This window comes from Helianthus annuus, chromosome 16, assembly GCF_002127325.2.
Source record: "Helianthus annuus cultivar XRQ/B chromosome 16, HanXRQr2.0-SUNRISE, whole genome shotgun sequence".
In the NCBI taxonomy this organism is placed as follows: Eukaryota; Viridiplantae; Streptophyta; class Magnoliopsida; order Asterales; family Asteraceae; genus Helianthus; species Helianthus annuus.
Genome location: NC_035448.2, coordinates 123809279 through 123824170, shown reverse-complemented (window position 1 = coordinate 123824170; position 14892 = coordinate 123809279). Strand labels below are relative to the sequence as shown.

Below are 14892 nucleotides of genomic sequence, written 5' to 3'. Positions count from 1 at the left end.
GTTACTCGTCTTGCTCATCGTCTCACAGACCAGGCAGTGGAACAGAACAAGCTGCCTCAACGTATCAGTGCCGCTACCACTACTACCCCTGCTATTCCCAGTGACAACAAACGAAAATGGGATGGAGACTCTAGCAAGGGTTCGACTACAGTTCAGTCCCAGGCACAGCAGCGAAAGGCTGATGATTACCAGAGTCCTGGTCAGCAATCTTCTGGTAGTCAGGGGCAGGGTGGATATCGAGGAAATCACCCAAAGTGTAATAGATGTAACAGACACCACAGTGGTTAGTGCAACAGGGGACGTTGTCAGAGATGTCTCAAGATGGGTCATGAGGTCAAAGATTGCAGGAGCTCACGACCTGCAAATCAGAATCGCCAGCAGCAACAGCAAGCACCATAGAATCAGCAACGGCAACAGGGCAATAAAGGATGTTTTCATTGTGGCGCTGAAGGTCACTTCAAGAGACACTGCCCACAGTTAAATCAGAATCAGAATCAGAACCACAACCAAGGAAACGGGAACAATAACGGGAACAACAACGGGGGAAACAATAATGACAACGGCGCTAGGGGTCGAGTGTTCATGCTGGATCAGGGTGAAGCAAGGAATGATCCTAATGTGGTGATGGGTAAGTTCCTTCTCGATGGCTTTTATGTTACTGTTTTATTTGATTCGGGTGCCGATACCAGTTATGTGTCTCTAAAAGTTAGTCAAATGCTCAAGCGCACACCAACACTTTTGAACACCAAACATGTCGTAGAGTTAGCAAATGGAAGAAGTCTTAAGGCCACACACATAGTTCAGGGTTGTAATCTTGTCCTCACTGGTCAAACATTCTCTATCGATCTCACTCCTATAGTTCTGGGTAGTTTCGACATCGTCATTGGGATGGATTGGTTATCCCAACAGCAAGCAAAGATCCTATGCAAAGAGAAGATTGTTTGTATTCCCCGTTTTGGTAAAGAACCTCTCGAAGTCCAAGGTGACAAGAGTGGTGCCGTGGTGGGCATCATCTCCTTTCTTAAGGCCCAGAAGTGTTTGCGAAAGGGCCACACCGCTATTTTAGCACTTGTCACTGACGCATCAATGAAAGAGAAGAGATTAGAGGTATTCCAGTAGTACGCGACTTTCCTCAAGTGTTTCCTGAAGATTTACCTGGGCTACCGCCTTACCGTCAGGTCGAATTCCAAATAGAGCTAGCTCCTGGAGCAACGCCCATAGCTCGAGCACCCTATCGCTTAGCTCCAACCGAACTGGAAGAACTGTCCAAACAATTGCAAGAACTTTTGGATAAAGGTTTTATTCGTCCTTGCTCTTTGCCTTGGGGAGCTCCAGTGTTGTTTATGAAAAAGAAAGACGGTACCTTCCGTATGTGCATAGACTACCGCGAACTAAACAAGGTGACCGTGAAGAATCGCTATCCTCTTCCATGTATTGATGACTTATTCGACCAGTTGCAAGGGTCGAGCTTCTACTCAAAGATTGATCTGAGGTCAGGCTACGATCAACTTAGAGTCTGGGACGAGGACGTCTCCAAAACAGCATTCAGAACTCGCTACGGCTAGTACGAGTTTCTGGTCATGCCATTCGGGTTAACAAACGCACCTGCAGTCTTCATGGATCTTATGAACAGAGTATGCAAGCCCTACCTAGACAAATTTGTTATTGACTTCATCGACGACATCCTGATTTATTCTAAGAGTCAGGAGGAACACGAGCAGCATTTACAACTTATCTTGGAACTCCTTCGTACAGAACAACTGTACGCAAAGTTTTCAAAATGCGACTTCTGGCTTCGTGAAGTCCACTTTCTAGGCCACGTGGTAAACAAGGATGGGATTCATGTTGATCCATCCAAGGTAGACTCGATTAAGAACTGGCCTGCACCGCGTACACCAACGGAAATTCGCCAATTCTTGGGTTTGGCAGGTTACTACAGGAGGTTCATCAAAGACTTCTCGAAGATTGCGCAACCTCTCACCTCACTAACGCAGAAGGGTGTTACTTATCGATGGGGTAATGCATAGGAATCAGCATTTCAACACCTAAAGGATAGACTTTGTAGCGCACCTATTCTTTCATTGCTTGAGGGCACAGACGACTTTGTGGTTTACTGCGACGCATCAATTTAGGGTCTTGGTTGTGTATTGATGCAACGGGATAAAGTCATTGCTTACGCCTCGCGCCAACTTAAGATCCACGAAAGGAATTATACTACGCACGATTTGGAGCTCGGAGCTGTTACTTTCGCGCTCAAGATATGGAGACATTACCTGTACGGTACCAAGTGCACCATCTACACCGATCACAGGAGTCTCGAGCATATCTTCAAACAGAAGGAATTAAACATGCGTCAACGTCGATGGGTCGAGCTTTTAAACGATTACGAATGCGCGATCAAGTACCATCCGGGCAAGGCTAATGTTGTGACCGACGCCCTCAGTCGAAAGGATACTACACCTAGGCGTGTACGAGCATTGCAACTCACTATTCAATCTAGTCTTCCTGCACAAATACGAGATGCTCAGGTAGAAGCATTGAAACCAGAAAACGTCAGGGCTGAAGCCTTACGCGGCTCAGGGCAACGGTTAGAACAAAAGGAAGACGGCGCCTACTATGTAACAGGACGCATTTGGGTCCCACATTATGGAAACTTACGCGAGCTAGTGATGGATGAAGCACATAAGTCTCGCTACTTAGTAAATCCAGGTTCGGATAAGATGTACCATGATCTCAGAACTACGTATTGGTGGCCTAGCATGAAAGCCCACATAGCAACTTACGTCAGCAAATGTTTGACTTGCACGAGAGTCAAGACCGAATACCAGAAACCATCGGGCCTACTGCAGCAACCAAAGATACCACAATGGAATGGGAGGAAATTTCCATGGATTTTGTTACTGGCCTGCCTAGATCTCAACGTGGGAGTGATACTATTTGGGTGATCGTGGATCGACTCACAAAGTCTGCACACTTCTTGGCTATCAAGGAGACGGATAAGTTCTCCACTCTAGCAGACGTCTATCTTAAGGAAGTTGTTTCGAGGCACGGGGTGCCAACCTCTATTATCTCCGATCGTGATGCACGTTTTACTTCGGAATTGTGGCAATCAATGCACAAATCTTTTGGCTCTCGATTAGACATGAGCACAGCTTATCACCCTCAGACAGATGGGCAGTCTGAATGCACTATTCAAACCCTTGAAGACATGCTTAGGGCATGTGTGATTGATTTTGGGAACGGCTGGGAAAAACATCTCCCGTTAGTGGAGTTTTCGTATAACAACAGTTACCAAACCAGTATTCAAGCCGCTCCATTTGAGGCATTGTACGGGCGTAAATGCCGATCACCTCTTTGTTGGGCAGAGGTGGGTGATAGTCAGATCACAGGTCCAGAACTTGTAGTAGACGCAACAGAAAGAATTGCTCAGATACGACAATGAATGGTGGCAACTCGTGACCGTCAGAAAAGCTACGCTGATAAGCGCAGGAAACCACTCGAGTTCCAGGTTAGGGATCGAGTGCTACTCAAAGTCTCACCCTGGAAGGGTGTAGTTCATTTTGGCAAGCGAGGCAAGCTCAATCCGCGATATGTCGGACCGTTCGAAATCATTGAGAAAATAGGCAAGATGGCCTACAAACTGAACCTACCAGCAGAACCCGGTGGAGTTCACAACGTATTTCACGTGTCAAATCTGAAGAAATGTCTGTCAGATGAGACCCTCATAGTTCCTTTAAAGGAGCTCACTATCGACGATCAGTTGCGATTCGTCGAGGAACCAATTGAAATCACGGACCGAGATGTTAAGGTCCTCAAGCACACCAGAATACCCCTTGTTCGAGTTCGTTGGAACTCCCGTCGTGGCCCAGAGTTCACCTGGGAATGAGAAGACCAAATAAAACTCAAGTATCCCCAGTTGTTCAAGAACAATGCAACTACTACTGAGGCTGAAGCTACTACAGAATTTCAGGACGAAATTCCAAATCAACGGGGGGGATGATGTGACACCCCAGGAAAACCAGTAAACCACACAACACAACTAGCTTCCTCAGTAACCGCATGCTAAATTTCGGGACGAAATTTCTTTCAAGTTGGGGATAATGTGACAACTCGAGTTTCCAAGATTTCATCTTCGCATTAATTGCACGTTAACTGTTTAGTTGTTTGCTTGTTTGCCTTGTAATTGTACACGTTGGATTATATGTTGAGATGTTTGTTGGATATGTTATCTATGTAATGTGATTAAGGTGTTTAACATGAAACATGTTTGAAAAACTTAAACCATTTATACCTTGTATGGCTTTGACGAAACAGAAGTGTTTCGTCATCAACACTCCGACGAAACGGAGAGTTGTTTCGTCACAGACATCTCGACGAAACAGTGATGTGTTTCGCCATCCTTATTCGACGAAACAAAGTGTTCCGCCGGCCCATTGATTCGCCGAAGCCCATTAAGGGCCCAGTGTGTTACGCGTATACTTATTGAGTTCTACGGTTTCATTCGTGACATTTTTTTAACAAATTAGAAACCTTAGCTTTCTCTCCTTCTCTGTTAACCGACGGCAACCATCATTATCATCCTTGGAAACTTTCAAGTCCTTCATTCTAATCCCTATACCTTTCGGTTAGTTAATTGCTGATATTTAATTGCTTATGAATTCATTATGTATATCGTGATGATTTATGAATACATGACTCATATGCTTGTCTGTTAACAGTTTGTTATAGGATAGGGTTAATGGTTATAGATGATAGATGGTGACGAATGTTTTTGATCACGATGATTGGATTATAATGATTGATTAGGGTTGCTTATTATTGTTGATCAGAATAGAATGTTAATATTAATGAATCTATGAACGTGTTCTCATGTAATGGTCAACATATATGCTAGATTGTGTAAGGTTAACACATGATTATGTTATGATTGGAATAATAATTGGTATCGATGATTGTTGTATGGGTTCTGTATGATTGTATGTTTGTTGTGAATTGTTAATCGGCAGATTAGGGTTTCTGTGTAACTGTTAACGACGTAACTAATCTTGTAGACGAAACGCAAATCACAGCGAAACAGGGGGTGTTTCGTCGAGAGTAGATATGACGAAACAGATGGTGTTTCGCTGAAGGGATCATGACGAAACGAAGGGTGTTTCGTCGAAGGGTTGCATAACGAAACAAGTATGTTTCGTCGAGGGCTTAATCTGCACAGTAACTCAGTTAAGTCAGTTGGGGGTTAACTGGGTTAGTTAACTGTTGTTAAATGATAGGCATGACTTGCATGAGCTTGAATATGTGCTATGTGTTATTTGGTGATCACTGATTCAATACCCATTGTGATTGTACTTATACGTGAACTTCGTGAATGTAAACTGATTATGTATACGTGCGTACTCTAGGCCTTGACTGATTATTTGTGAGCACATACTTTAGCATACCGAGCAAACCCAGGTGAGTTCACACCCTTTCCAAGGCATGGGATTCCCGGTGGGTTGGGATGGATTGAATGACTACCCGTACTTGCATCACTACTAGACTACTAGACTACTTACTACCGTCCTCGGTTTGGGAAGGACGCAAGTACGAAAACCTACGTAAAACCTACGTACTATTGTCCTCGGTTTGGGAAGGACACCAGTGTTAGAACCTACGTAAATCCTACGTACTATGGTCCTCGGTTTGGGAAGGACACCAACGCTAAACCTACGTACTTGATACGTACTACTGTCCTCGGTTAGGGAAGGGCACTTACGTAAAACCTACGTAAACTCATACTTACCACTGTCCTTGGATTGGGAAGGACACCTATAGATACAACTAATCTAGTACATGCAACATGGGAAGCCCCCACTTATTACTGTAAAGGTTTGGGAACAAGGGTACTGGGTAAACACATGGTTATGAACGAACTTATGATTTCTGAACGAACTCATTAACTGAACAATCAACTGTGAACTCGCTCAACTTTGTTGTTGACTCTTTGTTACATGCCTTGCAGGACGTTAGGTACTCATGGAGCTTGCGCTGGGTAAACACATGCTTCCGCTAAACATTTAACTATGTTTTGTTTTGAACACCTTTTATATTGATGGGTTGAACTTTATTTAATACTTACAATGTTCAATATGATTGGTGGCTTGATCCTGGTCAGTCACGCCTCCATGCGGTGATACCCCGCGAGTGAATTTTGGGGGTGTGACGTTATTGAACCGGGTTTTTGATAAATAAAATTTTGACTGATCACCATGGAAACCCAACAGTGGTATCAGAGCCTTGGTTACAACATACGAGTCAGTACCGGTCTTTTAACCGGAATTAGAACACAAACTTTATTTATTTAAAGTTTCTGATCTAAGTATTTTTTTAGGGCACTTTATTTTTTGTCAATATTTTATTTGTTTTGCTTGACCAAAACATTGCCCGGTTTATTTTGTGATTGTTATGTGATGTGTAAATCCGGCCCGACCTTATTTTTGTAGTTGTATATTTTATTCGGTTTTGTAAGTATTATTTTTAGCCACCGAGATGGTTCAAAGTTGTAATAAATTAGTTTATGGTTTCGGCCTGTCTTGTGGTTCAAAGTTGTAATAGATAGGCCTTTTGTTTTTGTTGTATTTACTTGTTAAATGTTGTTGATACAAAGACCCGAAGCAAACCCGAAGCAAAACCGAATGCTAAGAGGAGTCTTGGAGTTAGTGGGAGTTGCTCAAGACAACAAGATGCACTCAAGTCCATCCTTGTGGTCGTGTTGTGACCCCATGACCCGTTTGATCTTGCTATTAGGCTCTAGCAAGATCGAACAATTTTGGCCATATGGATTTACATATTTATCTTGCTATTGTGGTTGCTTTTATCTTACAAATTGTTATAACGTAACCAACCTAAATACCAACATGATTTTAAAAGGAGTTTTAAAATATTAAAAACAATCACATTAAAACAAGTTCTAAATTGTTTTTACAACTTGTTAAAGTTTTTGTTATAAAACAAAGGATGTTTTTGAAACAAATAATAACCAATTAAGTTTTGCATTAAACTAGTTTTTATTTTCCAAAACTATTAACTTAATAGTTTTCTATTAACTTAAAATTGATTATTCCAAGTCGCGACAAACTTAGTTTTATAGGTTATCTAAAACTAATTGTCCTGAGAGGTGAAAGGGTTTTTTTGGTTATGTCGCAAATTTAATATCTAAATTAAAACCGACTATAATGACCCTATTTGGTAAAAATTAAAATCAATAGTCTATGCGATCCTACTACTAGTAACACTTGGGGCATAATGCGCACCATCAGTGTTGGAGCCACAGCACGACGCTTGGTGTCTAGTTTATCCTTCCAAGGTGCAAGGACTTCGTCGACACATCCGACCCTTCCACATTTGACCATTTTAGGACGACTATTACTTTTCTTCTCGTGTTTACATGCCCCAGCTGTCTCGAGAACAAAAGTGGCATAGATGAGGCCAAACATATCAATGCAAGGACAATAGATTATCCTCGCAACCTCATAAACCTCGGGCATTGTGTCTTTCTCACAATTGACAATCGTTGTCAGTCTGCTTGAACCTCTTGCTAATGTTGCGTGCCCTAGCCGCCTTTAGAAAGAGCTTCTAACCGGATTCCCATTCCTTATCGTCTCACCTCACGAAATAAGGAGATATACATCGAAAATACTAATTAAAATCACCTTGCTTATATAACAGATGTCTAATGAAAAACAAACTCCTTCATTTTCAAGTCTATACGTTTAAAGGAAAAGAAATACAAAAAAAATTGAATAACACCAACCTTCTCGAATGGCACCACATTCTGAGAATAGTTCTTAAGATGGAGGAAAGCAGTATATCTTAGATGGCCCAGTCCCTACCAAGCCTGAAAGTAATTCTACTACTACTCGCAAGGCACTGGAGAAACATAACGAGGATGCCATTGAGGTAGCCTGCCTTTTGAAAGCCACCATGTCTCCTGATCTTCAGAAGAACATGGAAGATATGGATGCTTATGACATGATCCAACAACTGAAAGGCATGTTCCAGAAAACAAGCCCAACAGGAGCAATATGACACCATGAAACAACTCATAAGCTGTAAAATCTGGAAGGATCATGTATCAGTACCCATGTGCTAAAGACGGAAGGATACATTGACCAAATAAACAAACTTGGTTATTCCACAAAACCAACCAAGTTCTAATGGTCAAGCCTAGTGGTGTTAAGAAGCCCAATAACAAGAAAAGGAAACATAAGAGCAAAGACAAGAGAAAAGTTGTTATTACTGCCAGAAATGCCACCAATAACAAGCATGTTGCAAAACCACACCCTCCTGAGGAGCGTCAGTGCTTTGAATGCAACCAAATGCGCACTGGAAGAGAAACTACCCACAGTATCTAGCCAAGCTGAATATGAACAAGGCCAACAACATTGGCACTTCTTCCGATATTCTCATTTATGTTATCGAACTTTTCACGGTTTCTAGCAACACATGGGTATTTGATACCGAATGTGGTTACCATATCATTAATGTCTTGCAAAAGCCTAAAAGTGGGAGAAATTGAAACAAGGCTATATGGAACTCATAGTTGGTAATGAGAGTTCCAGTTCTGGCAACTGGAACATTTTTTTATGTCCCTCGGCCTTGTAGTTACTTTAAATAACTGTTTATATGCACCTGGTTTGACCAGAAACATTATTTAAGTTTCTTCACTGTTTGAACAAGGATTCAAGTACATTTTAATGGTTTTTCTGTTTTAGCCTACTTGAATGATGTCTTTTATTTTGAGGTTAAACCTCGAAATGGTATTTATGAGATTGATGTTCAAACAAGTAGTAACACATATCATCTTTCTAAGCGTAACAAAGCTGGCACAAATGAAACATATTTAAGGCATTGCAGACTTGGCCACATAAGTAAGGCACGCATAAAATGGCTCCAGTCCAAGGGGATTCTTGAATCCATTAGACATGACTCCCTTGATGATTGTGAATCTTGCTTAGCTGGCAAACTCACAAAGCACCCTTCACTGATGTTGGTGAATGGATCAATGGTCTTCTAGAAGTCATTCACATGATGTATATGGCCATTTCAGAACCATGACTAGAAACTATGACTAAAAACCTGCTTGATAGAAAGATAAAAGTACTTTGATCAGATCGAGGTGGTGAATATCTCAGCTTTGATTTTCTCAATCATCTGAAAGAGTGTGGAATAGTTTCACAAGCCTCTCCACCTGGCACACCCCAACTTAATGGCGTGAGTGAAAGGTGAAATCGAACTATACTTGATATGGTTCGATCGATGATGTATAGAACTAACTTCCCTCACTCCTTTTGGATCATGCTCTTATGACCGCTACCCACATTGTCAATTTGACTCCGACTAAAAGGTAAACAAAAAATGCCATATGAGATATGGCATGGGCGTAAACCCGATTTGGAATACCTTAGAGTATGGGGATATGATACATACATCACAAATGATTCTGATGATAAGCTCGATCCTCGAGGCGAAAAGGTTGTTTTCATCGGATACTATAAAAGAAGCGGATATTATTTCTACAATCCTGATGCAAATGTGATTTCTATCAAACGGAAGGGACACTTTCTCGAGGAATAGCTTCTTAATCGAGGAACTGGAACTAGTGTGGTTGATCTTGAAGAAATTCGAGAACCACAAACAACCGCTAATATAGTCGGACCGTCTGATCAACAAATAGTTGTTGCCAATGAATCAGACATAAACACAAGCGTTTGCAGAAGTAGTAGAATTCGCAAGAATCTGATAGATGTCTATGGCGTCTAAAAGGTCCCGAAGTCTTATTAGTAGCTAAGTCTAATGACGAACCTGCTAACTACAAATCTACAATCTTAGATTCGGAATCTGTGAAATGACAAGAAGCCATGAACGTCGAGATGCAATCTATGCATGACAATCAAGTATGGGACTTGGTTGAGCTACCCCCCGAATCTCGGGTAGTAGGGAGCAAATGGATTTTCAAGAGAAAAACCGATATGCATGGAAATATACACACCTATAAAGCACGGCTAGTTTCGAAGGGTTTCACTCAAACTCAAGGTATTGACTATGATGAGACCCTCTCGCCCATTTCTATGATTAAATCAATCAGGATATTGCTTGCCATAATTGCGTACTGTGATTACGAAATATGGCAAATGGATGTCAAAACCGCCTTTCTTAATAGACATCTCTCTGAAGATGTCTATATGGTTCGGCCTAAAGGTTTCGTCGATCCTAAATATCCAACTAAGGTGTGCAAACCCAATAAGTCCATTTATGGACTCAAGCAAGCATCTCGTAGTTGGAATCTTCATTTTGACCAGATGATCAAAGAGTTTGGTTTTATCAAGAATGAAGATGTGCCTTGTGTTTACAAAAAGGTTAGTGGGAGTACCATATCATTCCTCATCTTGTATGTGGATGATATACTAATCATTGGAAATAACATCCCTATGCTTAACGAAGTTAAACACTATTTGGGATCTTGCTTCGCAATGAAAGATCTTGGAGAAGCTGCTTACATTCTAGGAATGAAGATCTATAGGGATAGATCTAAGCGGCTTCTAGGGCTAAGTCAAATAACGTACATAGACAAATATGTTGACATGCGTCAAGATGGGAAACTCCAAGAAAGGAGGTGTTCCTATCACTAAAGGAACCGTGTTGAACAAATCGCAATCCTTCAACGGACATTGAAATTAAGCAAATGGAAGTAGTTCCATATGCTTCAGCGATTGGTTCAATCATGTATGCTATGTACTAGACTTAACGTCTCGTATGCTTTAAGCATGACCAGTCATTTTCAGCATAGTCCTGGCATTGCCCATTGGACTGTAGTAAAGAACATTCTGAGGTACTTGAGAAGAACCAAAGATATGTTCTTGGTGTTTGGAGGAGTGGAAAAAGAGCTCACTGTAAGGTGTTACACTGATGCTGGCTTCAAATGTGACAAAGATGATTCTCGCTCACAATTAGGATTCTTATTCACTCTCAATGGGGGAGCTGTCTATTGGAAAAGCTCCAAACAGAGTGTAGTGGCGGATTCAGCCACCGAATCCGAATGAATAGCTGCATCAGATGCTACAAAAGAATCTGCTTGGATGAAGTAGTTCATCAACGACCTCGATGTGGTTTTAAGTATTCAGAAACCAATCTAGGTGTTATGTGATAACACAGGAACCATTGCTCAAACCAAGGAGCCCAGATCACAGGGTTAAGCACATTCTAACAAAGTTCCACTATGTACGGGAAATACTGGAACGAGGAGACATCTTAATAAGCAAAATAGACACAGATCAAAACTTAGAAGACCCGTCCACTAAACCGATGTCTTAGGACAAGCATAGGAATGCTATCAGTCTTAGATTGGATAACTATTTGTTTTTGATTTAGTATTTAGATGTACAAACATTCAAACAGTTGTACCTTTTGAATTCACCTTTGATTTACTAGCTAAATGCAAAGTTTGAATCTTACAACTGTGTTAGATTTTGATACATTTAATCCATGAATCTTGTATTCTAAATTATCCGTAGTCGGTCAGACTCGTGGGAACGACTCTGAATTAAGACTATTCTGATTTTGGACTCAAGTGGTTGACTTCCAAAATCACAGGCCTCATTGTGAATGACACTGAATGTAACTCGCATCAAATCATCTTCATGGATCTTAGTCATAAGATGTTTTGATTTTGGTATACTCATTTAATATCCTCTGACCTGAGATACATACTAGAACTTTCGTTTACTGAAGACTATTCTTTGATCAGTGTCAAACGCTGTCGCGTAACTGCCAGTCATAAAGGCATTGGTTGGGAGTGGTTCTGAAGTTCAGTGAGAGTTGTATGTAGTCAAGATGGGATTCTGTACTCTTACATTATATGTAACAGTTAGACATCTGGACGCCCTCGTTGATTCAAACTGTTGAAGTGTAAGGCCTTACCCAAACTTACTGTGTGTTTGATTGGACCACTTTGATTCTGTGAACGAGAATGATAATGATTGAACGCCATATGAGATTGAATCTGATCCATGTCTCATTGTTCAATTGATGTCTTTTACAGAAAGGATAGATGACGAAGATTGCCATAAGTCTACTGTCTTCAAGTAGCAAACCGTTGCTAAAGAGAAGATACCTTGGTTAATGACTTTAAAGTGTCATGACCTGTTGGGGGCAGCTATGTGTAGCTAAAACACAGCTGGTTGTCTGCGTTAAGATCTTATCAGAGACCGTCCAAGTGGGAGCTGTTGGATATTATGCCAGGTTCGATATGTCAACGCTGTCGACCGGGTCTTGACCCGTAAGAGTTACATCTTGGGCAATGAACTAAAAATCCACTTAACCTGTTTAACTGGTAATTACGAACGATACACGGGTATTAACTGAGAGACGGGTACATGGACCGGGTGACACGGGCATACTCACCCTACGCCACTTGTCGCGCACCTAACACATTGGCCAATGGCAACACATGCACCATGCATGTGTGCCACTTGGCAAGCATGCATAAAGGGTCCATATCCTTTTAAGTGATTGGGTCTTGCATTGCTTAATGAGATGAACAAAATTAGTTAGTTGTTGTAACAAGAAAATTGCTCTCAATATTAACCGAGCCGCAGCCGGTTTACCGCCGCCGTGCTACTCGTAGTTGCAAGTCGCCGCAGCCCTGCTGCCTGTCGTCGGCTGCCGCCGCTGATTGCCGCGGCTGCCGCCGCTGTTTGCCGCGGTTGGTCGCCGCTTGGCGCCACCTCCTTCGTCGCGTTTCGTTGTTTCGTTTACTAGCACTTGTTCGTTGAACCTCGGTTTCTCAACCGGTTAGTCATTAACCGAGGTATAATTTTTCTCATCGGTAGTTAAATATATTTTACTGTGCTCGTATTTGCATGTAACCGGATCCTGTCGGGTTTCGTTTTATTGATCATTAGTTTATATTTCCGCTGCGTTTTATTAATTAATTCGTTTAATTAATTAACTATTATTTGTTGAATCGGATTTTTGATAAATAAAATTTTGACCGATCACCATGGAAACCCAAGATAGTTCACAAAGACTAACCATGTATAATATACTCAAAAGTTTTAACAAAGTTTTTAATATTTTTAAATATGAAATAAAAGTTTTAACAAATTTTATAATATTTTTAAATGTGAAATTTTCCACTTTCATTTTAGATTGCCTGATTATCCCAAATCCCACTTAGGCAATTTCCCTAGTTTATTAAGTGGGAAAAAAACAAAGGGCGGCCGTGCTGAAATTTCCAGGTCATATCCTATTATCCTAACAAGTAACAACCTCAACTATAAATACGGTTTTTTGCATGCTAGATTTCTCATCCCACCCTCATTTTACACTCATAAAAACTTGATCATATTCTTTGAAAAAAAGAAAACTAAGTTATGGGTTTAACACTAGATAGTCACATCTCTCTACTGTGTGTGATTGTAATACTTCTGCCTTCATTGTGCTTCAGCCAAGACTCTTATGTCTCTTCTAGAGCAACTTATTATGGTAGCCCTGATTGCTTAGGGACTCCAAGTAACTAATCTCTTTCTCTTAAACAAATGTTTTTCTTATATGCATTGTGTTTCATTTTTAACCGGCAATATATTATCGTAATGTGTATGTCAGCTGGTGCTTGCGGGTATAAAGAATATGGAAGCACCGTTAATGGTGGTGAAGTGACTGGAGTCTCTTTTAAGCTCTTCAAGAATGGTACTGGCTGTGGAGCATGCTATCAGGTAAGTATAGTATAGCATACAATCACTGGTGATTTGTTATTTTGTTATATTGGTTTTGGAAAAGTAACGAACGTGTTAAATAGACTAGCAGATATTATATATTTTAAATGATCAGCTAGTTTTTGTTACTATAATGATTACTAATTTTTTAAACATCCAACAACTTTTTTAATAACTGACCAACATGATATGTATTCTAACAGGTTAGATGCAAGTATTCGAAGCATTGCAGTGAAGACGGGATCAAAGTGGTTGTGACCGACCATGGTGAAGGAGACAACACAGACTTCGTCCTCAGCGCTCGTGCCTACAATAAACTTGCACTTCAAGGACAGGCGGAAATACTATTTTCATATGGTGTGGTTGACGTCGAATACAAGAGGATTTCTTGCCAGTATCCAGGCTATAATCTCATGTTCAAAGTTCATGAACATAGCAGATACCCTCAGTACCTTGCACTCATCGCTATATACCAAGCCGGTGTCAGTGAAATCACTGCTGTCGAATTATGGCAGGTAATGATCAAGTTATTTATAAAAAGATAAAAAAAAATTGGTCTTGATATGGTTCAAATATACAGGAGGATTGCCAAGAATGGAGGGGTATGAGGAGGGCTTATGGAGCAGTATGGGACATGCCCAACCCACCACAGGGAGCTATAAACTTGAGGTTCCAAGTGAGTGGTTCAAAGTGGGTTCAACTTAAAAGTTTGATTCCAAGTGAGTGGAAGGCTGGGGCTACCTACAACACTGCTATACAACTTGATTAAATAAAACTCCATCATGAAGATGAATATCTAAACATTCTATATATGGTCGTATACATGCTTCATTAAGCTAGATAAATAACACATGTATTAGTTTGTTGTTTGTTGTTAGTTGTGTGGTTAATCTTTATGTGATATATGTGCAATAATAAAGGAGTGTTTTAGTCAATTATGTTCTGGTAATTGCATGCTTGAATAAATCCCAAGGGATCATGTCTTTTGGAAGTATAGATATAAATAGTTAAGCATAAGCTTTTTTTCATATAATCTATTGATGGGTCTCAATGAGCAGCATTCCACAAATGAATTCATATAAAAAGATGGCCAAGTCTATATTACCTAATACTAGGACCGTAAACTTATTTTACAAAACTA

At 40.7% G+C, this 14892-nt stretch overlaps 1 protein-coding gene across 1 annotated transcript; it reads left to right on the top strand.

The window, feature by feature from the left end:
- The first annotated feature begins 13348 nt into the window (after positions 1-13348).
- Positions 13349-14686, top strand: LOC110929546 (expansin-like B1). The gene is made up of 4 exons (XM_022172704.2): positions 13349-13548; positions 13642-13751; positions 13955-14266; positions 14332-14686. Exons 1-4 carry the CDS (start codon positions 13410-13412, stop codon positions 14518-14520), a joined length of 750 nt encoding a protein of 249 aa, XP_022028396.1. The 5' UTR covers positions 13349-13409; the 3' UTR covers positions 14521-14686.
- Positions 14687-14892: the final 206 nt, after the last annotated feature.